Source organism: Oncorhynchus nerka, linkage group LG28 (assembly GCF_034236695.1).
Source record: "Oncorhynchus nerka isolate Pitt River linkage group LG28, Oner_Uvic_2.0, whole genome shotgun sequence".
Classification (NCBI taxonomy): Eukaryota; Metazoa; Chordata; class Actinopteri; order Salmoniformes; family Salmonidae; genus Oncorhynchus; species Oncorhynchus nerka.
This window is the reverse complement of record NC_088423.1, coordinates 72,932,649-72,954,729: the sequence shown is the minus strand read 5'-3', so window position 1 is coordinate 72,954,729 and position 22,081 is coordinate 72,932,649. Positions and strand designations below refer to the sequence as shown.

At 42.0% G+C, this 22,081-nt stretch overlaps 1 protein-coding gene across 1 annotated transcript; it reads left to right on the top strand.

Moving 5' to 3' along the window:
- Positions 1-1,150: 1,150 nt before the first annotated feature.
- On the top strand, positions 1,151-17,294 carry LOC115113655 (aquaporin-9). Its single transcript, XM_029641546.2, has 6 exons — positions 1,151-1,415; positions 2,784-2,910; positions 5,607-5,744; positions 5,965-6,083; positions 9,597-9,814; positions 13,885-17,294. Exons 1-6 carry the CDS (start codon positions 1,299-1,301, stop codon positions 14,045-14,047), a joined length of 882 nt encoding a protein of 293 aa, XP_029497406.1. The 5' UTR covers positions 1,151-1,298; the 3' UTR covers positions 14,048-17,294.
- Positions 17,295-22,081: the final 4,787 nt, after the last annotated feature.

Sequence of the window (22,081 nt, the reverse complement as noted above, 5' to 3'; positions counted from 1 at the left end):
TATTTCAAAAGTGATATTGAATTGTGTTTGGTTGTCAATGCAACCAAACATCTAAATTTGAAGGAATGTATCTTCTGCTTGGATAGTTCCATCTGTGCCACTGACTTACTCTGGATTTAATTTCAGTTTGTCTACAAATTAAAATATGTTGGATTCACATCTCCATCTCAACCAAAAATCTATGTTCAAGAATGTGACTAAATCTAATCAAATCTAACTTGAAATGCACTTGAAATAAAGTTTGATTTGATTTAGTCCTGTTCTTTAACGTTTGGTTGAGATGGAGACATATTAATGATTAACTTAATAGATTAGGTTTGAAATCAACCAAACCTTGAAACCATAGGCCTATAAGTATTGTGCATCGTCTATTTTAAGTTTTACCCTGGGTTGAATTGAAACAATAGCTTTAACTCTGTTAAACATACCCGTTGGAATGATTTCGATAGCAACAGTGAATTTAGTTATTAAGAGATCTCTCAATAATCATTCTCACAATAGAATATTGTTAGTAGTCACTGACAAATATCAATGCTAAAATGGGCTTGGTTAAAACCCAGTATTGGAGACCAAATGACTAGCTGTAGATATATCAACTCTCCAGTAGGAAGTGCTGCTCAGCCTATAGTTTTTTTAAAAATAATAGTGGATATAACTTTGAAGATCTGACTTTGTTTCAAAGGTACAAATTCAACATATATAATACAATGTTTGTATATGTTCAAACTTCGTTACAATGATGGCAAAATCCTGTGGTTGAAATTCCACCCTTAAAACAACAGTTTACATTGATTACTTTTTTCAAATCCAATGTATTTTCAATATAGATTCCACACCACAATACTTGAAAATTTGCGTTAAAACGTTGATTCAACCAGTTTGTGCCCAGTAGGATATTTTCCACATTTTAAATATTTAATTATTATCAACCATATAATTAAAACTTAAAATAATGACTTTGTTGATAGAAAATAGACAAGTAGTGAGTAAATGCACACTGTCTACATTCGCGCGTATAAATGCGCACTGTCCACGTTCAGTCAGTTGCTGACCATTGGAGTCATTATTGACCAATCAAACACTTATTGACCAATAAAGCACCTAGATCCAAATAGTGCATCCCTGGCGGTAGCGGTGGTGATGGGGGACAGTTTCATGGAAGAAAAAGATTAACAGGTCAACACGCGTAGTAGGCTACTAAGGGAAGGAGGGGTTATATCCTGAACTACCGGAGAGACGCTCATGTTCACGCTCACACTACTCGTCAACTGTCTGTCCTGACAAGAGTGAGACATCAGATGTCCGCGGGAAATATGGACCATGAGAGGAAAAGAAAAATGAAGGAGCAATGTGCCCTGAGGAAGGACATCATCAAAGAGTTCCTGGCAGAATTTCTGGGGATATTCGTATTAATAGTAAGTACATGGACACTTTCCCTCATCACCCGACTGTCGTTTAATAGCCTGCTTTAAAGCTGCAACAATGTGGTAATAAGGTGTCAAATTGTTCTCAGGGGACTTGATCTGTCAACAGGGATATCATGTTTTGATATGTTTAGGTGCTGACTAATATATCCTCATAATGTGGCTTCTCTTTGATGTGCTCATCCATAATTCTGGTCTGAGAAACTCCTTGGGAGATAATTAACACATCTAGAGAATGTTGTAATGGCAAGTTTGACAGGTGGAGGATAGGAAGGGGAGAATTAATGGGATGCTTGGTATTTTCAGACATAAAGAAAAACATGATCAAACACAATAAACCTTTACTGACATGCACCATTCACCATGCACCATGCACCATGCACCATGCACCATTCCATATGATGTATGATCATCACAGTGATTTGACATTCATGTTTCTTTAGAATGTATCTAATCTGTAAATAGACCCAATTTATGTAGCATACTGCACACCTTTATATTTCCGCAAAGCTTCATTATTTGAGGCTACCTTATAAGTTGCTTGTAGGCTGAAAATCATCATATGACAGCGTCAATAGTTAATACACTTTTAAAGCATACCCCCCTATCAATTGCAATCAACTTGTAAATGAATACAGTGATTTGAAATGGAATGAGAATATATCTATATTACCCTGAATACAGAGAAGTCATTAGCATAAGATAGACCACCTGGTCCAATTCACTGTTCCTTTCCCCCCTTAACAGACATACACACACTCTCTCTCTCTCTCTCTGCATTATTACTGCGGTAAAAACACACACATTTCCCCATCATCACCAAGCTTGGAGGGAAACACTGTTTACTGAGGTGAAATATACAGGGGTCCTTAATAATCTGACCTGTCCTTTGCCTTCCACCTGTCCCCTCTAGGTTCACCTCCCTGTCCTGTCCTGTCTGTCTGAGTGTCACAGCTCAGTGGCTGGGCTTACTGAGGCTCAGTCTCAGTGGGCTCAGTGAGTCAGTGGTCATCTAGGTCAGCGGCACAGCATCAATGGACTAATCCACTCCTCACAACAGAAACAGCTATTTTTGGACGGCATCCTTCTTTCAACACTTTTGTTTTGATTTACTTGTCCTTCTAATTAATCAATGAAAGGATGAATGATAATTTCCCATGCTTCAAATGGGACATCTTCTATGGCATTCTTCTTACAGAGTTCAGGAGGAACGCACTGATCTAAAAGGCCATCTAATTAGAAATGAAGGCTGTAGAACAAGAGGACTAGTCTTTTGTGCATAATTGGAAATGAAAAAACAACGGCTTCCTCCTGCCAACATGTTTTTGCTTGTGTTTTTTGTCTCTGTCTCCGTCCCAGCTATTTGGATGTGGCTCGGTGGCCCAGACGGTGCTGAGTAAGGGAGCTCTGGGAGAACCCCTGACCATCCACATCGGCTTCACTCTGGGGGTGATGATGGCCGTCTACGTGGCTGGGGGAGTTTCAGGTGAATACCATGCCTCTTTTACATAACTTTGCATTCTCAACATTAATTTCTAAAGTCCACTTGGCACATAGCCAATATACATTGTTCTAACTTCCCAAATAGTTGATTTTGCAGTATGATTGAAAATGCAACACAACATGTGTGTTTAGTGTTGAGACTTTTCAGTTGGTCAGCACCTCATTTTATAAATCAGGCCTTTTTATGTCATTATATCCTCTTTTGTTTGTAACATGAAACTACAAAAGGAGAGACTGAGATACTGACAGATGTAGTATAGTGTCCTTACTATAAAAACACAAGATGAACACAGAGAAAGAATGATACTTTGCACTCAGTCACCTCTATCCACAAACAACTTGTCAAAATTACAAAAGTGGTGGCACGTATCCTAGCGGTTAAAGAGGCAAGCCAGCATCAGGAGGGTTGGTGGTATCAAATCCTAAATTCCATTGCCTACACTCATAGAAAAAAAAGCTTCCAAAAGGTTTCTTCAGCTGTCCCAATAGGAGAACCCATTTTGTTTCCAGGTAGAACCCTTTTGGGTTCCATGTAGAACTTTCTGTACAAAGAAATAGTTATTTAAAGCGTACTCCTATGGGGACAGCCGAAGAACCCTTTAAGGTTCTAGATAGCACCTTTTCTTATAAGAGTGTACCGTTGCCCTTGAGCAAGGCACTTAACCCCCCACAACAACAGCTCCCTGGGTGCCCAGTGTGGCAGCCCCCTGCACCTCTCCAAAAACCTGCTCATGTGTGTCTCAGAGGGGTTAAAAGCAGAAGTCAAATTTTGTGCAATTGACAAATTAAAGGATCTTAATATTAAAAAGGGTTTTGGGTTCAAATATGTGAGCAGGACTCAAAGGTCATCAATGGTTGTTTGTCTTTGATGAAAAGGCTTTACTTTGCCATGAACTTTGACCATGGATGTCTGGCTCTCTTTGCTCTCAGGTACTAAACTCTTAAAGGACAACGTGTACTTCCCACATGTCTGGGTAACTGTGTGTTATGGCTCCATGGATGTCCTCACATCCACATGTTCACGTGTTCATTGTTTGAGAAAGGGGGAGATGATGTCCATCCCTATTGTCAGGTAGATCACAGGAGAGAAAGTAAAGTGTACAGCCATGGATCACTAACACTCTCTGACTTGTGTCCCAGGGAAATGTCCACACACAGTAACAGAAATGGACTGTGGAGACCTAGGTCATCACTAGAGACTCAGCAAACATGGCGAAATGATGCAGAGAACATCATGTTAGTATTCCATAGCAGTCTGGACTCAACGTGGGTACCATTTAGCATTACCCGAACTGGGAGAGAGGCACAGAGGAAATGGAAGAAATATGTAATAGCTCGATTACCCATTCCTAATGCCTGGCTGCTTCTTGGTGTCAGAGGATGAAGTGTGCCGGCTAGATTTACAAGGCTGGAGTTGTGTGTCCTCATGTCCAGGGGAACTTTATTGGGTACATTCCATAGAGATTAAAGCAAGGATCGCCCTCTCCTTCTCGCTTCGGCAGCAATAATGGCACAGAGGGATAACATTAGGGGGAATTACTTTTTAAAAGTCACGCTGCCTTAGGTGAGCTTGCTGAGCAAGGTGGAGAGCGCTTTTTAATCAGCAATCAAGGGTTTCATTATGTCTCAACGAGGCTTTACGTAATGGGGGATGATGAGTTGTAATTTGAAATTGCCGTGGTAATTTCCATCACAATTGGGACATAAAAGAGCAACGACATGATTAGAGCTTTTAATGCCCAGCCCCGGGATAATATGAACACTGTAGCATATGAGCTAATATGAGTGTTATATGAGCCATACTCAATGTGCTTTCATCTTAGAAAATCCAGTGTTGGCAGAGTGTGAGCTTAGTCTTTGTACTGTATCTCTAAAGCTCAACTCATGACCACCCCTCATCCTCAATGCCTGGTTTACAGCTACAGCACATCAGACCAGAGTGTTGGGAAGCCAACATTTATGCCATGTTTGGATGAATGTGGATGAATCATTAATTGAGGAGCTTCCTTGAGCGAAAATTAATTCAGGAAGAATGGAGTGTGTAGTAGGCTACAGTATAGGAACCCTTACTGCATGATTGGGCCATTCAACCCTGGGGCCCATGTGTGGATGAGAAGCCTTCACGCTGTTAGGTGACATCTCTGATGATGATCACAGGTATTGGACTAATGAGCTTTACTGGGGCATGGGTCTCCAGCCTTCCCAGCCAGGCTAGCCTCTCCAAGTGGAACACAACACACTTCTGTTTCCCCCCACTCCTTTTCACTCCTATGTTGGCCATGCTAATTTACAGGCAGAGTAAACCAGAACCCTTGTTAGCGGAGGTGTGTCATGGCCGGGTCCTTCCAACGACATGCAGTTTGCGCGAGCCTTAAGCAGATTCAGGCAGATTATGTCAGACCCAATTCCGATCGGATGTTTCAGCCGGCTGTTGTGGCCACAGTAAGGGAACAGGGCTGGGGATTAGTGTTTGGGGCGCTCTGAAACCCCCAGCAGTGTTGCCCCGCTGAGGTCACCCAGAGCCTCAGTCCCCACCTTGGGCCCCGCCTAGTGTTGTGCCGTTATTGTGTCTATGACTGAACCCACTGGATAAGGATAGTGGTTACATTCATTTGTATCTCAGACTTCCTACAAAAGCTTGAACCTTGTTTTGAATTCCAGTTTTGACCTTTGTTACAGGGGCCCATGTGAACCCAGCAGTCTCCCTGGCCATGGTGGTCCTGGGCAAGCTGCCAATAAAGAAGTTCCCTGTCTACGTGGCAGCACAGTTCCTGGGTGCCTTTGCTGGATCTTGTGCTGTCTATGGGTTGTATTATGGTAGATGTTACTGTCATCATGTCCATCACCATCATCATAATCATCATCATTATGATCATACACATTAATGCAGAGATTCTAAATGGAACCCGTATTCATAGCATTTAGCCAGTGTGATATTTGAATGATCATTATTGGAGTGGGAACATTATAGGTTATTACTAACACTAACATTATTGGGAAAACTCAATGGCTAATTCTACTATTCTCTTTTCCATAGATGCCTTAATGGAACACACAGGAGGAGTTATGCAAGTTACTGGCATCAATGCCACAGCTAATATATGGGCATCCTACCCTGCCAAGCACATCTCAGTCCTTGGAGGATTCGTAGACCAGGTGAGAGATGCACCATCAATGGTTATCTAACCATATCCTAATACTCTTTGTTACTGAATGATATGAGCCGCACAGGCACACACCCTGATTTATGTTTGAAGTCCCTGAGCTAGAACATGTCAGTACATGTGTAATAGTATGTATATAAGTGAATGTGCACGTGAGCATCAATGTATTTAACCAGGCAAATCAGTTAAGAACACATTTTTATTTACAATGACGGCCTATCCCGGCCAAACTAACCCTAACATGGACGATGCTGGGCCAATTGTGCAACGCCCTATGGGACTCCTGATCACGGCCGGTTGTGATACTGCCCAAGATTGAACCCGGGTCTGTAGTTACGCCTCTAGCACTGCGATACAGTGCCTTAGAGCACTGCGCCCCTCTGTCCCCCAAATGCATTTAGATCAGTCATGTGAAGTGTAAGTAACTAAGCGGACATGGTGAACAGTATGTGTCAAATCAAATCAAATGTTAGCTGTCACCTGGTTCGTAACCAACAGGTGTAGACGAAGAGTGAAATGCTTACTTACGGGCCCTTCCCAACAACGCAGAGAGAGAGAAAATAGAGAAATAATAGAAAAGTAATAACACATAATAGAAGTAATAATAAATACACAATGAGTAACGATAACTTGGCTATGTACACGGGGTACCAGTACCGAGTCGATAGGTATAAGGTAATTGAGGTAGATATGGACATATAGCTAGGAATAAAGTGACTAAGCAACAAGATATATAATAAACAGTAGCAGCAGCAGATGTCATGAGTAAAGAAGGTTAGTGCAAAAAAGGTCAATGCAGATCGTCTGGGTAGCTAATTGGTTAACTGTTTAACTTACTATTTAGCAGTCTAGTGGCTTGGGGGTAGAAACTGTTCAGGGTCCTGTTGGTTCCAGACTTGGTGCATCAGTACTGCTTGCCATGCAGTTGTAGAGAGAACAGTCTATGACTTGGGTGTCTGGAATCTTTGACATTTTTCAGGGCCTTCTTCTGACACCGCCTGGAGTAGAAGTCCTGGATGTCAGGAAGCTTAGCCCCAGTGATGTACTGGACCGTACGCACTACCCTCTGTACCGCCTTGTGGTTTGATGCCAAGCAGTTGCCATACCAAGCGGTGATGCAGCCAGTCAAGATGCTCTCAGTGGTGCAACAGTAGAACTTTTGGGGGATCTGAGTGCCCATGCCAAATCTTTTCAGCCTCCTGAAGGGGAAGAGGAGTTGTCGTGCCCTCTTCACGACTGTGTTGGTGTGTGTGGACCATGATAGATCCTTAGTGATATGGACACTGATGAAGTTGAAAGTCTCGACCCCCTCCACTACAGACCCGTCGAAGTGAATGGGAGCATGCTCGGCCCTCTGTTTCCTGTAGTCCATGATCTGCTCCTTAGTCTTGCTGACGTTGAAGGAGAGTTTGTTGTCCTGGTCCTGACAGGTCTCTGACCCCCGTGTTGAGGGTCAGCATGGCGGATGTGTTGTTGCCTACCCTCATCACCTAGGGTTGGCCGTCTGGAAGTCCAGGATCCAGTTTCAGAGGGAGGTGTTCAGTCCCAGGGTTCTTAGCTTAGTGATGAGCTTGAGGGCACTATGGTGTTGAACGATGAGCTGAGTCATTGAACAGCATTCTCACATAGATGTTCCTCTTGTCCAGGTGGGAGAGGGCAGTGTGGAATGCAATAGAGATTGCATCATCTGTGGATCTGTTGGGGAGGGATGCGAATTGGAGTGAGTACAGGGTGTCTGGGATGATGTTGATTTGAACCATGACCAGCATTTCAAAGCATTTCATGGCTACAGATGTGATACGGGGTATGGGGTGATAGTCATTTACAGGTTACCTTGGCGTTCTTGGACACAGGGACTATGGTGGGCTGCTTGAAACATGTAGGTATTACAGACTGTGTCAGGGAGAGGTTGAATATGTCAGTCAGTGTAGACACTTGCCAGCTGGTCAGCTCATGCTCTGGTTAGGCATCCTGGTAATCCTTGTGAATGTTAACCTGTTTTAAAGTTCTTACTTAAATCGAACAACGGAGAGCATGATCACACAGTCGTCCGGAACAGCTGTTGCTCTCATACATATATTGTGAGCAATGCTGGCTGAGCAAAAACAACCATCTGTGTTGAATACCCAAGAGCTGAGTGTGCACATAAAGGTTTGGTTTCGAATTGAAGGCAGTGAAATTTACATTAAATTAAGGATTTTTTAAAACTTTTGATTTAAATAGCTTTACTTTGAAAATAAATGCAATTTTTTCAATTATTTAATTGTAGTTTACTTCCTAAATTGACTGCCTTCAATTCGAATTCAGCCCAACCCTGGTGTGTGTGTGTGTGTGTGTGTGTGTGTGTGTGTGTGTGTGTGTGTGTGTGTGTGTGTGTGTGTGTGTGTGTGTGTGTGTGTGTGTGTGTGTGTGTGTGTGTGTGTGTATATGTATATGTGTGTGTATATGTGTGTGTATATGTGTGTGTATATGCGTGTGTGTGTGTGTGTGTGTGTGGTTATGTGGTTGGGTTTGTGTGTGTGCGTGTGCGTGTGCGTGTGCGTGTGCGTGTGCGCGTGTGTGTGTGTGTGTGTGTGTGTGTGTGGTTATGTGGATAGGTGTGTGTGTGGGTAGGGGGTCAAAATATAATCAGAAAACAATCATTAACTGGCTAATAGAAGCAAACATTCAAGCAGTCGTTTTCCCCTCTATGAACAGTAATTAATGCAATTGTTGAGTTGTTGACTATTTTTATCCCAAGATAACATTTGCTGCTAATATCTAACCATATGGATACTGTTCAAAAGACTTTAAAGCTGCCTCATCTATCCTTCATACATTTACATTTACATTTAAGTCATTTAGCAGACGCTCTTATCCAGAGCGACTTACAAATTGGTGCATTCACCTTATTCATCCAGGGGAAAGGGGAAGCCCCATTATAGGCTTAGGCAAAAGAATAGACGGTCACAGGTCATCACAGCAAATTAGTCCTGCTGGCCACAGACAGTCATTATAAAACCCAGACCATAACAACAAGCCATTCTCCCTCTGTCACTGTCTGGTATCCAACTCCTATTATCATCTACCATTACATAAAAAGCTACAAAGAATACCACTGTTATGCTATTATGAGAGGCTGTCTTTTCTATATTGGTGGAAGCATCACAGTGACAGCATGAGCAGTAACTACAGATGGTTCATTTTGTAGCGGTGATGAATATACTGAATACAGATGAAGGATCTTAATTTGATCACTCTTTTGTTGCTAAACCAAAGCATGGACTGCTGTCATACCTTGTCCATAGACTACTTACAAGTTGAGTAAACCAATATGTAATTTTGTAATTTGAGCAAACTATCCCTTTAATTATAATCTACACAATAATTCATATTTCCTGATGCTGCAGGATTATTTTCCTGCTGTAGCAAACTGGTTCAAATTAAGATCCTACATCTGTATGTCTGTCAATTTTCTGTTTTGATCATTGCTATCGCAAACTCATGGCTGATGCCTTGTCTCCAGGTAATAGGAACAGCTGCCTTGATCCTGTGCATTCTGGCCATTATTGATGGGAAGAACATTGGAGCTCCTAAAGGGATGGAGCCACTGTGCATTGGCCTGATCATCATGGCCATCGGCGTGTCCATGGGACTCAACTGTGGCTATCCCATCAACCCTGCTAGAGACCTGGGCCCAAGGCTCTTCACTGCTGTGGCCGGATGGGGCATGGAGGTGTTCCGGTAATTTCCAACAATGCTTATACTAGAGAGAAGACAAGTCCCACAAATGAGAGCTGGATGGCCTCCATAAGTACAGTAGCATGTCAAAAACATTGTTAGATGCCTTTTGCCCGGAAACCCTTTGAAATTGAAAATTAGCTTTCGTCTCCTAAAAAATCACTTTACAGTAGAACATTGAAAGATTCACGAAGACACAAAAACAGAGTATGTGTGTGTGTGACAGGGAAGCCCCTCTCTGATCTGAGCGTGCCAAGCGGAGCTGCAGGCACATTATGCTGCTTTTCAGTCCTCCTCCCCAGCAGTGGCTGGGAGTTAAGCACACAGTGTGAGAAACATGGGAGTGAATGCCAGTGGCCTCTCTCCTTCAGGAAGAGCAGGAGTATGCGGCTCTATCGCTATCTCTGCTCTTCTGACAATCTCAATCAATATTTCCAGCAACCTCTTGTATCTCCTGCATTTTCAAAAAGGCTTGGAGACGTGAGTGGGCAGAGTAAGATTATTTCTCCGCACATAAATATTCCATGCTTCACATAACAGAAAAATGGCACCATTGTGTGTCCTACTGTCAGAGGCAGACTCCCTCTCTCTGCCATCACTCCTCAAAGCTGTCCCTGGTCTTTGGGTATTTATTTACACTAGATAAGCAAAGCGGTCATCGGCTGCAATGTCTGTACTTTGCCATGCAAACTTCCATAGTCCCTAGAGAAAGTTGGGTGAAGCAATTCACAAGCAGTTATTCAACAATGAGAGCTGGGCTAAAGAAGAGTTACATAAGGTAAATGTGAAGGATATGAGGGACCTCTCTGCCAGTGCACTATAGACTTCTCTTCAGAAGAGGGCGCTGTCTGATCTAATGGCCAAAGTCAACAGTTTCCCAACCTGCACTTTGGGAGCCCCGCCATTGCACATATTTGTTCTATTCCAGCACTAACACAGTACACCTGATTCATCGGGAATGGGCTGGTCGGTTAAATCACAAGCTGAATCAGAAGTGCTGGAGCTAGAATAGAACAATTGTGTGCAATGGCGGGGGGTCCCCTACTGGGGTGGGAAACGTTAACGTACAGTATTTGACCCTCTACTTTATACCGTGTTCACACTACATCTTACCAGATGTTCTGCATACAGATGTAGGATCTTCATTTGATCACCCTGTTATAGGAGAACTCTCCTACAATGCAGGACATTAAAAACAAAACTTGTAGTGTATTTGAAGTTTAAAAAGGTTTCTAAAGTTTGTAATTTCCACTTTGAGATTAAAGACTTGATTTTCCCTTACGAAAACTGTATGAACCCCTACAAAAATGTCCATGAATTATAATTTCCTGTTGCTGCAGGATTCCTTTCCTGCTGAAGCAAGCTGACTCAAATTAAGATCCTATGTCTATATGAAATGATCCATATACGTATACATTTAAGATTAGTTCTCGCTAATGCGCACATAAACCTGCGGCCCTGAGATCTACATCACACTGTCAAATGTGACGTAATCTGCCCATTTGAAATATAGGTTTAAGTACATCCCTTAAATCTCAGCTGTTTTAGCAGCACACACAGCTGTAATCACGATGTTAAGATAGAGATGTATAAGGGTGATAGTAGGATATATAGCGTACATTCCATCCACCATACATTACATCCACTGAATCTCTGTAAGGAAACTGAATGCAATAGGACCAGGTACAGTGGCACTTTCCTTTGACATCAGTAGGAAAAGCTGAGAGGGTGCCATGTCTACGAGACGTCATCGCGTGACCCCGTGTGTCTGTCTGTCATCAGGCCTGATCATGGGATATGGTTAGTCACCCTGGCTCTGCCCATGGATTACACACCCTAATCCACCAGCCATGTAGTCTGCATCCACCCCCTGGTAGTTTAGCAGCTAAACACAGCCTGTTCAGACACTGTCTGTTTTCCTACCTGGGCCTTGTCACGTCAGTGCTGGTAATTCAGTCCCTTTCACCCACAGGATCCAAATAGTCAGTACTAGCAGAGGGAGGCTAATCTCTATCAAGGAGTTGCCCTGAGGTGATCAAGCGCTCAGTTCAGGACAGAATCATTAGATGTACTACATAGGCTACAGTAGCAAAGAGCTGTTTAGGTGGGAATTTGAGGTGTGATCTGGTGGTTATTGGAAATTGTTAGGCTTTTACTATTACCTGCTATTAAGATAACTGGCAAATCTGTAAAGCACAATTAGAATTAGGCATTAATAGAAACAGATTGGTGGGGAGTGGGAACAGATCAACTTTATGTATAGTTGGATCAATAGATTAGCAGGCAGATCGAAACCTCTTAAGGATCCGCCCCTTTTTTTACATTTTCGCCTAAAATGACATACCCAAATCTACCTGTAGCTCAGGCCCTGAAGCAAGGATATAGTTTGTGGAAAAGTGAAAGGAATATAGGAGATTATAACACAATAGATCTTGTAAAATATAATACAAAGAAAAGCCAACCGTTATTTTGTAAAAAAAAATGTGTACCATCATCTTTAAAATGCAAGAGAAAGGCCATAATGTATTATTCCAGCCCAGGTGCAATTTAGATTTTGGCCATTAGATGGCAGCAGTTTATGTGCACCGTTTAGACTGATCTGATGAACCATTGCATTTCTGTTAAAAATGTTGAATCAAGACTGCCCAAATGTGCCTAATTTGTTTATCAATATCTTTTCATGTTCAAATTGTACACACTCCTCAAACAATAGCATGGTATTATTTCACTAATAGCTACTGTAAATTTGACTAACAAAGATTAACAAGAATTTAAGCTTTCTGCCAATATCAGATATGTCTATGTCCTGGGTAATTTTCCTGTTACTTACAACCTCATTCTAATTGCATTAGCCTACATTAGCTAAAGCGTCCCGTGGAATGGACACTGATCCCGAAGATGTGAGAGAGTGTAGAGGAGTAGTGAGAGGTGGAGATTAGAGAGAGCCTTACTGTGTAAATGAACAAAAGGTAGTAGTGGAATCTGCTCCCAATGTACCAGTGGAGGCTGCTGAGGGGAGGACGGCTCATAATAATGGCTGGACAGAGCAAATGGAATGGTCCATGTGTTTGATGTATTTGACACCATTCCACTGATTCCGCTCCAGCCATTACCACAAGCCCATCCTCCCCAATTAAGGTGCCACCAACCTCCTGTGTAATGTACAGTAGCGTACCCCAGAGCATGGCACGTTCCTGGGCCGCTTTAAAGCCCCATGCAGTCTCTTTTTCAATGTATTTTTAAATCATCACTGTATCACATGAAAATAACGACAAATATATTTTTATCATTTATTACCCTGAGCCTCCTTTTGCTATCGATTAGGATGTCTGATTGTGTGGGCGTGTTGATACAAATTGAAATATATTTTCATACACATCCCTGATTGGTGGATAGGATCATCCCTGCTTACTCCTTCAAATTAGGAGGATACATATGCAAATACAAGACAACTGGTCATTGGTCCGCAAAACATTACTGAGTTGCACCCCCTTTGGCTCTCAGAACGGCCTTAATTCATTTGGGCATGGACTCTACAAGGTGTCGAAAGCGTTCCACAGGGATGCTTGCCCATGTTGACGACAATGCTTCCCACAGTTGTGTCCACTTGGTTGGATGTCCTTTAAGTGGTGGACCATTCTTGATTCACACGGGAAACTTTTGAGCATGAAAAACCCAGCAGCGTTGCAGTTCTTGACACACTCAAACTGGTGCGCCTGGCACCTACTACCATACCCCGTTCAAAGACACTTAAATCTTTTGTCTTGCCCATTCACCCTCTGAATGGCACACATACACAAACCATGTTCTCTCAAGGCTTAAAAATCATTCTTTAACCTATCTCTTCCCCTTCATCTATACTGATTGAAGTGGATTTAACAAGTGACATTATAAGGGATCATAGCTTTCACTTGGATTCACTTGGTCAGTCTATGTCATGGAAAAAGCAGGTGTTCCTAATGCTTTGTACACTCAGTGTATTTGGTATTAAATGTTTTATTTTAACTTACTCACTACAAAGTCAAAAGTAAACTCCTAAACCCCTGCATGTATATCTCATCTGGTCTGTGCAGTGCTGGAGGCTGCTGGTGGTGGATCCCAGTAGTGGGGCCCATGGTGGGAGGAGTGGTGGGAGCCGCCGTTTACTTCCTGTTCATCGAGCTGCACCATGCCGAGCCTGAGAAACAGGGGGAGAACAACATCAAGGACAAATACGAGATGGTCACCCTGAGTTAGACAGAGAGGCCATGAGCACCAATGGTACTGAGGCTTGGCAGCTTCCTACCCCTTTAACCCTCAACAGGCTAAACATTCACCTCAATGAGGCCACACTTGACACAACCTTCTCCGCCTGCACTAGAGTAATTTCCTCTGTCTAAGGGACCTGAGGTCAGGTCTCAGTCTCTGCACTCTCATGGACAGGTCCACTGAAAGAATGCCAGTTGAGCCAACAAATAAAAAACACAAACAGTATGTAATGTTAAATTCACAATCACAAGCTGAGATCTCAGGCATGTTTACTAGCCCATGACATCATCATCAGGTGTTCAGACTATCCATTCTACTCTGAGGATAGTTCCTGAGTACAGTGATTTTTAAGAATTTATATTGCATTTCTTGTATAGGGATATTTTTCATTGCAGGAGGAATTTTCCAAGTTTGAAACCGTCTCAATATGTTCTCTTTCAGGCAGAGGCAATGGTAAATGTTATTAACAACACCAATGGTAAATGTTATTAACAACACCAATGGTAAATGTTATTAACAACACCAATGGTAAATGTTATTAACAACACCAATGGTAAATGTTATTAACAACACCAATGGTAAATGTTATTAACAACACCAATGGTAAATGTTATTAACAACACCAATGGTAAATGTTATTAACAACACCAATGGTAAATGTTATTAACAACATAGAAAATAGCCAGTAACAGTTTCTGTGATGGAAGGAAGGAAGTGTGTATATTTTTTTGTTATTGAGCTAGTTTAATGGTATGCTCTCTGGAGTGTCTTCCGTCTTCTGCTTCACTTCATCCATCTATTTGTTACAGTTATGTGAATCGCTCTGCCTGCTGTGACACACAGCCTCATCACTGCATGTGTGCTATAGCTAACACACAGCTATGTATTTGTGCTTTGAAAAGCTCATAGTCTTGTTTCCTAGCTTTTATTTTTAGAGGGCAGAAAAAACAGCCTTAATGTGTGTGAAATGAGCCTCCCACCGTTCTGTTTGTACTCTCTCTCTCTCGTGGAGCACAGAACTGTGTATCGTGACACGGCATCACTTCTAAATTATTTTTATCTGACTTTTATTTCCTCTTATATAACGTTCCTGCTGTCGTGTGCACACATTTTCATAGAAGCATGAGTAGGGGAGCCTAGTATCTACAGTACCTAGCATGAGTAGGGGAGCCTAGTATCTACAGTATCTAGCATGAGTAGGGGAGCCTAGTATCTACAGTACCTAGCATGAGTAGGGGAGCCTAGTATCTACAGTACCTAGCATGAGTAGGGGAGCCTAGTATCTACAGTACCTAGCATGAGTAGGGGAGCCTAGTATCTACAGTACCTAGCATGAGTAGGGGAGCCTAGTATCTACAGTACCTAGCATGAGTAGGGGAGCCTAGTATCTACAGTACCATTGGACATGTTTTAATAAACAAAATACTGTATGAAGAGTCCAATGAGAGATAGTTTACCCCACTGGCCAATGGCCATATGGGAATGTATAAAAATTGTTTGTTTATCGTAATCAATACGTTATTCCTCCAATGATGTGACAATGATTTAACCACTGAGGAACTCCTACACTATGACCTATAGTGAACTGGACAATAACAGAATAACATCAGTGCAACTTCCAAGAATAGAGCCCTTCAACTCAGACAAAAACACTCAAATGAACACTCAAGTGATGTTATTTAGCCATGGGTGGGCAGAGCAACATGGATGGGCAGAGGAACATGGGTGGACAGAGGAACATGGGTGGGCAGAGGAACATGGGTGGACAGAGGAACATGGATGGACAGAGGAACATGGGTGGACAGAGGAACATGGGTGGACAGAGGAACATGGGTGTGCAGAGGAACATGGGTGGGCAGAGGGACATGGGTGGGCAGAGGAACATGGGTGGGCAGAGGAACATGGGTGGGCAGAACACTAGTTCCCTATTCCCAGAAGAGCCCTCACCAATGGAACACATAGCATTTTATAACCTGTATGTGGCTTACTACTGAACCAGATATAATTCGTAAGGAATAATAAAGCTCTTTAGAAATTATTTTCTATATTACTTAGTGGTTTAGTTGCTGTAGTTTCTTATTGTAGTTCATTTTTTGTTTAAAACAATTGCTACATGTACTTTGGATGACTACATGATGCTAGCTTGATTCTCCTGAGATTCAACCTTTGGATGACTACATGATGCTAGCTTGATTCTCCTGAGATTCAACCATTGGATGACTACATGACGCTAGCTTGATTCTCCTGAGATTCAACCATTGGATGACTACATGACGCTAGCTTGATTCTCCTGAGATTCAACCATTGGATGACTACATGATGCTAGCTTGATTTTCCTGAGATTCAACCATTGGATGGCTACATGATGCTAACTTGATTCTCCTGAGATTCAACCATTGGATGGCTACATGATGCTAGCTTGATTCTCCTGAGATTCAACCATTGGATGGCTACATGATGCTAGCTTGATTCTCCTGAGATTCAACCATTGGATGGCTACATGATGCTAGCTTGATTCTCCTGAGATTCAACCATTGGATGGCTACATGATGCTAGCTTGATTCTCCTGAGATTCAACCATTGGATGGCTACATGATGCTAGCTTGATTCTCCTGAGATTCAACCATTGGATGGCTACATGATGCTAGCTTGATTCTCCTGAGATTCAACCATTGGATGACTACATGATGCTAGCTTGATTCTCCTGAGATTCAACCATTGGATGGCTACATGATGCTAACTTGATTCTCCTGAGATTCAACCATTGGATGGCTACATGATGCTAGCTTGATTCTCCTGAGATTCAACCATTGGATGGCTACATGATGCTAGCTTGATTCTCCTGAGATTCAACCATTGGATGACTACATGATGCTAACTTGATTCTCCTGAGATTCAACCTTTGGATGACTACATGATGCTAGCTTGATTCTCCTGAGATTCAACCTTTGGATGACTACATGATGCTAGCTTGATTCTCCTGAGATTCAACCATTGGATGGCTACATGATGCTAGCTTGATTCTCCTGAGATTCAACCATTGGAGGAGTACAATGTTTTATGGCTGTTGTTTTTTTGTTGCTTCACTTGGCTTAAGAAAAGATAAAAGGCACTTTTCCTCACACAATTTTTCTCAGATGCTATTTGATAAAAGTTACTTGTTTGTGAAGGTCATTTTGTAATTTATACAACTGTAATGTAGATTTGACAAAAATACATGTTTGATGTGTATTTCTTTCTTACTCTGTCTTGATCAATCAATCCACATGATTAATGGTCTACTGATTAAGGGAAGTAACACACATTCAATGATCAACTGTCACTAACCACTGTGGTCCACTAGCACTGGAATAAGTGCATTGGTAGAAACTGGAAGGTATTAAATATTACCCGTCTATGCAATCCTAAAAATAACAGGCCAGAAAACAGGTCACGATCAGTAACTACAAGCACTTAGTCACCCAGTGCAGTTTGGAGTGAATAAAACAATTTTAAAAGGAGGCAATCGGAAATGCTTATGTAATGTCATGAAGAATAGATAAGACATGATTTGTCTCTATCTCTTTAGGCCCGGTTTGTTGCCTCCCCTCTGCAGAGTTCATCTCACTGTATGTGTGAATAACAGACAGAGCACTAGGACCCTCACAGTGGATCATGCCAGCTCACATACTGTACTCACAGAGAAAATAACTCTTTAAATTCAGTTTCAACTGGCAGCATCAGTCCCTACCTATACATCTCCCTTTAAATCACAAATACAGGTTTGAGTTTATTTTGAGTTTATTTTATTTTTACAGGGACAGTGCACATTAATCAACCTTTTAGTAAAAATGCCGGTTTTAGCCAGCCGGCTATTTTCAACCGCAGTCCCTGGGCAGGTTATTAAAAACAATTACAATATAGACAATAGCAACATAGGACAAACAAGACATAGCATACAGACAGAGCAACATAGGACAAACAAGACGTAGCATACAGACATAGCAACATAGAACAAAAAGCAGCAAGACAAAATTCATAAAAGCAACAAAGGGTTTTCCACACCTCACAAGCTACAGACAACAGACAACATGGAAAGTCGGCAACACACAGCTAGGGACCATGTTCACAAATCTGATTGACCTTTATCCATGTCTTCAAGCATTTTGTGAAAGTGTGATATGTGGTGCAGTTATGTGTGTCTGATGGCAGTGTATTCCAGACATGGGAAGCTCTCACAGAGAAAACGGATTTACTAAAGGTGCTTGTACTTAAGGGAACTATACAGTCACCTCTCATGGCAGACCTTGTGGGTCTGCTGCCATATGTTTGGGTTTTCTGTTTAACAAAAATACTGAGTGGAGGGGGAGCCAGGCCATTTAGGATCTTGAATACAAGACATGCGTCAATGTATTGCACAAGATTTTCCCAACTCAGGAGCTCATGCTTTCTGAGGATGTAACAGTGATGGTGGCTATTGGGCTTCCTATAAAGCACTTTGAGAGCCTGTTTGTAGACAGACTGAAAACGTCTTAATGTTGTACAGCAAGCTTGGGCCCAACTAGTCAAGCAGTATGTTAAGTGGGGGAGTATCATAGATTTGAAGTACAGTTTTGCTACCTCTGTCGTCAAACAATTTCGTATAAATCGGAAATGAGCTAGGTTGAATTTGGTTATTTGAATTACATTTTTCACCTGCTTTTTAAAAGAGAGGTTGGAATCAAGTATGATGCCAAGGTACTTAAAATCAGATACCACCTGGAGCTTCTCCCCCGACCCATAAACATCTGGCTCAGTAGCATCTGTTGCCCTCTTTGTGAATAACATGCAAACAGTTTTTTTCACATTGAGATGCAAACACGAGTCACTGAGCCACTTTGTAACCTGGACCATTACAGTAGTGAGTTCTTGTGCAGCTTGTTGTTTGCTCTTTCCATGCACATATATCACTGTATCATCTGCATACATTTGAACTTCAGACCCAGTACAGACAGAAGGCAGATCATTAATGTACAGGCTGAACAGGAGGGGCCCCAGTATTGACCCTTGGGGCACGCCCACATCATAGCTAAGAGTGGGCGACAGCTCATTGCTCACTCTGACACACTGAGTTCTGCCTTCAATGTATGATTTCATCCATCTCAAGGCATCAGGGTAAAAGTTGAACTTGGACAATTTTGTGATGAGAATCTCATGGTTAACAGTATCAAAAGCCTTCCTTAGGTCCAGAAACACAGCCCCAACAACGCCCCCTTTGTCCATCTTGGACTTCACATTTTCCAGAAGAAAGCAGTTGGCCGTTTCTGTGGAGTGTTTCGCTCTGAAGCCAGTGTAATGTGAAGGGGCTGTTGTTGAGGTGGGCAATCAGTTGTTCTGCTACACACTTTTCAACAACCTTTGACACCACAGGTAGTATACTAATGGGCCTGTAGTTACTCAAGTCAGCAGGGTCGCCTGATTTAAAGATGACCGTTATTGGTGATGATTAAATTCCAGCCTGTGTCTATCCAGTTTACTTGCAGGGGTCTCAGGACACAGGTAACTGCCAAAATACAGTAAACACCAGCATAAAGTGGCCACTCTATGGAAAGGGGAGACTCAAGTGTCAGGGGACTCTTCTGAAGTCGGTACCATCGATGTGTCAACTTCTGTTTGTAGTGTCCAAACCGACAAACTAATGTGACCCCACTGTGGAAAGGGGAGATTGTCACAAACACAAAGTTGGCACATCGACTGTACCAACTTAAGACGAATGCCAGTTGTGCTCTATGACCCCCACCAGTGCCACAGGACTGGTCTGAAGGTAACTGGTTTAAACAAATTAATGGAAGTATGAAGGTAGTTTTGTGACTATCCACAAAAAGGGGTTAAATATGTGTTTATGAATATGCTATTGAATGTGTTTCTCTGGGCTATATTAGTAAAAGCCAAATGCAATATTTTATCAAATACTTGTAAAAAAATATATATATATATATACAGTATATACCTAAAGGGGTCCTAAAATTCAAAATCAAATAGCTAAATGATTCATAGTATGACCATCTTAGAACAATTCCATATGTCAGCTCAGCAATATACTTTGTATCCCTCATTTACTCAGGTGTTTCCTTTATTTTGGCAGTTACCGGTACAATATACTTTATATCCCACGGTTCAGTGTACTGTTGGTCACAGAGCTAACAACACAGGTAACAAAGACCTGCGCATCCTTGACCAGACAGGTGACTGACTGTATGTAGTCACGGTCAGTGAGGGGGACAGGGGTCCACTTCCCCTCTTTTATAGGTGGTAAAACTATAGGTTGGCATGGGTCAGGTGACAGCAAACAAAAAACAAGCACTGCCTGTGTTTGAAAAAGCAAATGTTCATTCTCTCTCTTACCATAGGTGTACCTGCAGCTGACATCACAGATGACACAGGACGTTTCTTTAAGTCTTTGGGATCTGCCGCTAGTCATCTAATCTAAAGACGTGAGCTCAGACCTCAGATAGAAAATTGGAGACCTCCACAAGTCTGGTTCAGCCTTGGGAGCAATTTCCAAATGCCTGAAGGTACCACGTTCATCTGTACAAACAATAGTACGCAAGTATAAACACCATGGGACCCCGCAACCATCATAACGCTCAGGAAGGAGAAGCGTTCTGTCTCCTAGAGATGAACGTACTATGGTGCAAAAAGTGCAAATCAATCCCAGAACAACAGCATAGGACCTTGTGAAGATGTTGGAGGAAACAGGTACAAAAGTATCTATATCCACAGTAAAAACGAGTCCTATGTCAACATAACCTGAAAGGCTGCTCTGCAAAGAAGAAGCCACTGCTCCAAAACCGCCATAAAAAAGCCAGACTACGGTTTGCAACTGCACATGGGGACAAAGACCATACTTTTTGGAGAAATGTCCTCTGGTCTGATGAAACAAAAATAGAACAGTTTGGCCATAATGACCATCGTTATGTTTGGAGGAAAAATGGAGAGGCTTGCAAGCCGAAGTACACCATCCCAAACGTGAATCACGTGGGTGGCAGCATCATATTGTGGGGGTGTTTTGCTGCAGGAGGGACTGGTGCACTTCACAAAATAGATGGCCCCATGAGGAAGGAAAATGATGTGGACATATTGAAGCAACATCTCAAGACATCAGTCAGGAAGTTAAAGCTTGGTCGCAAATGGGTCTTCCAAATGGACAATGACCCCAAGCATACTCCCAAAGTTGTGGCAAAATGGCTTAAGGACAGCAAAGTCATGGTATTGGAGTGGCCATCACAAAGTCCTGACCTCAATCCTATAGAAAATTTGTGGACAGAACTGAAAAGGCGCGTGCGAGCAAGGAGGCCTACAAACCTGACTCAGTTACACCAGCACTATCAGGAGCAATGGGCCAAAATCCACCCAACTTATTGTGGGAAGTTGTGGAAGGCTACCTGAAACGTTTGACCCAAGTTAAACAATTTAAAGGCAATGCTACCAAATACTAATTGAGTGTATGTAAACTTCTAACCACTGGGAATGTGATGAAAGAAATAAAAGCTGAAATAAATCATTCTCTCTATTACTATTATTCTGACATTTCACATTCGTAAAATAAAGTGGTGATCCTAACTGACCTAAGACGGGGAATTTTTACTCTGATTAAATGTCAGGAATTGTGAAAAACTGAGTTTAAATGTATTTGGCTAAGGTGTATGTAAACTTCCGACTTCAACTGTATACAAACCCTGGATTGCTGATGCTGTGTATTGGCTATTGAGAGGCTTTGAAGCCACCGGTTGGCCATGTTGACACTCCCCAGTAGGAGCAATCCTCCATAGGAATTAATGGAATTCTACAGTATTTTAATTACATGTTTCAAGGACAAAATGACATGTATTTAAGTATTTTTGTTGTAGTGGGGATTGTAACATTAGTAATCTAAACAATTCATTTATGATTTTTTTGTTTAGGTCAAATTATGTCATTTCAAAGTATGCATTAAGGTATCTGTATTAGAATGAATGTGGCAAAAAACGAATGTAAATATGAATATTAATAAATGCATTTCTA

Excerpts from the sequence above, each read along its gene's own strand:
- LOC115113655 (XM_029641546.2), top strand. The coding sequence starts at position 1,299 with ATGTCCGCGGGAAATATGGACCATGAGAGGAAAAGAAAAATGAAGGAG. Across the intron at positions 5,745-5,964 it reads TGTCTATGGGTTGTATTATG|ATGCCTTAATGGAACACACA; the intron begins GTAGATGTTACT and ends TCTTTTCCATAG. Across the intron at positions 6,084-9,596 it reads TTGGAGGATTCGTAGACCAG|GTAATAGGAACAGCTGCCTT; the intron begins GTGAGAGATGCA and ends CCTTGTCTCCAG.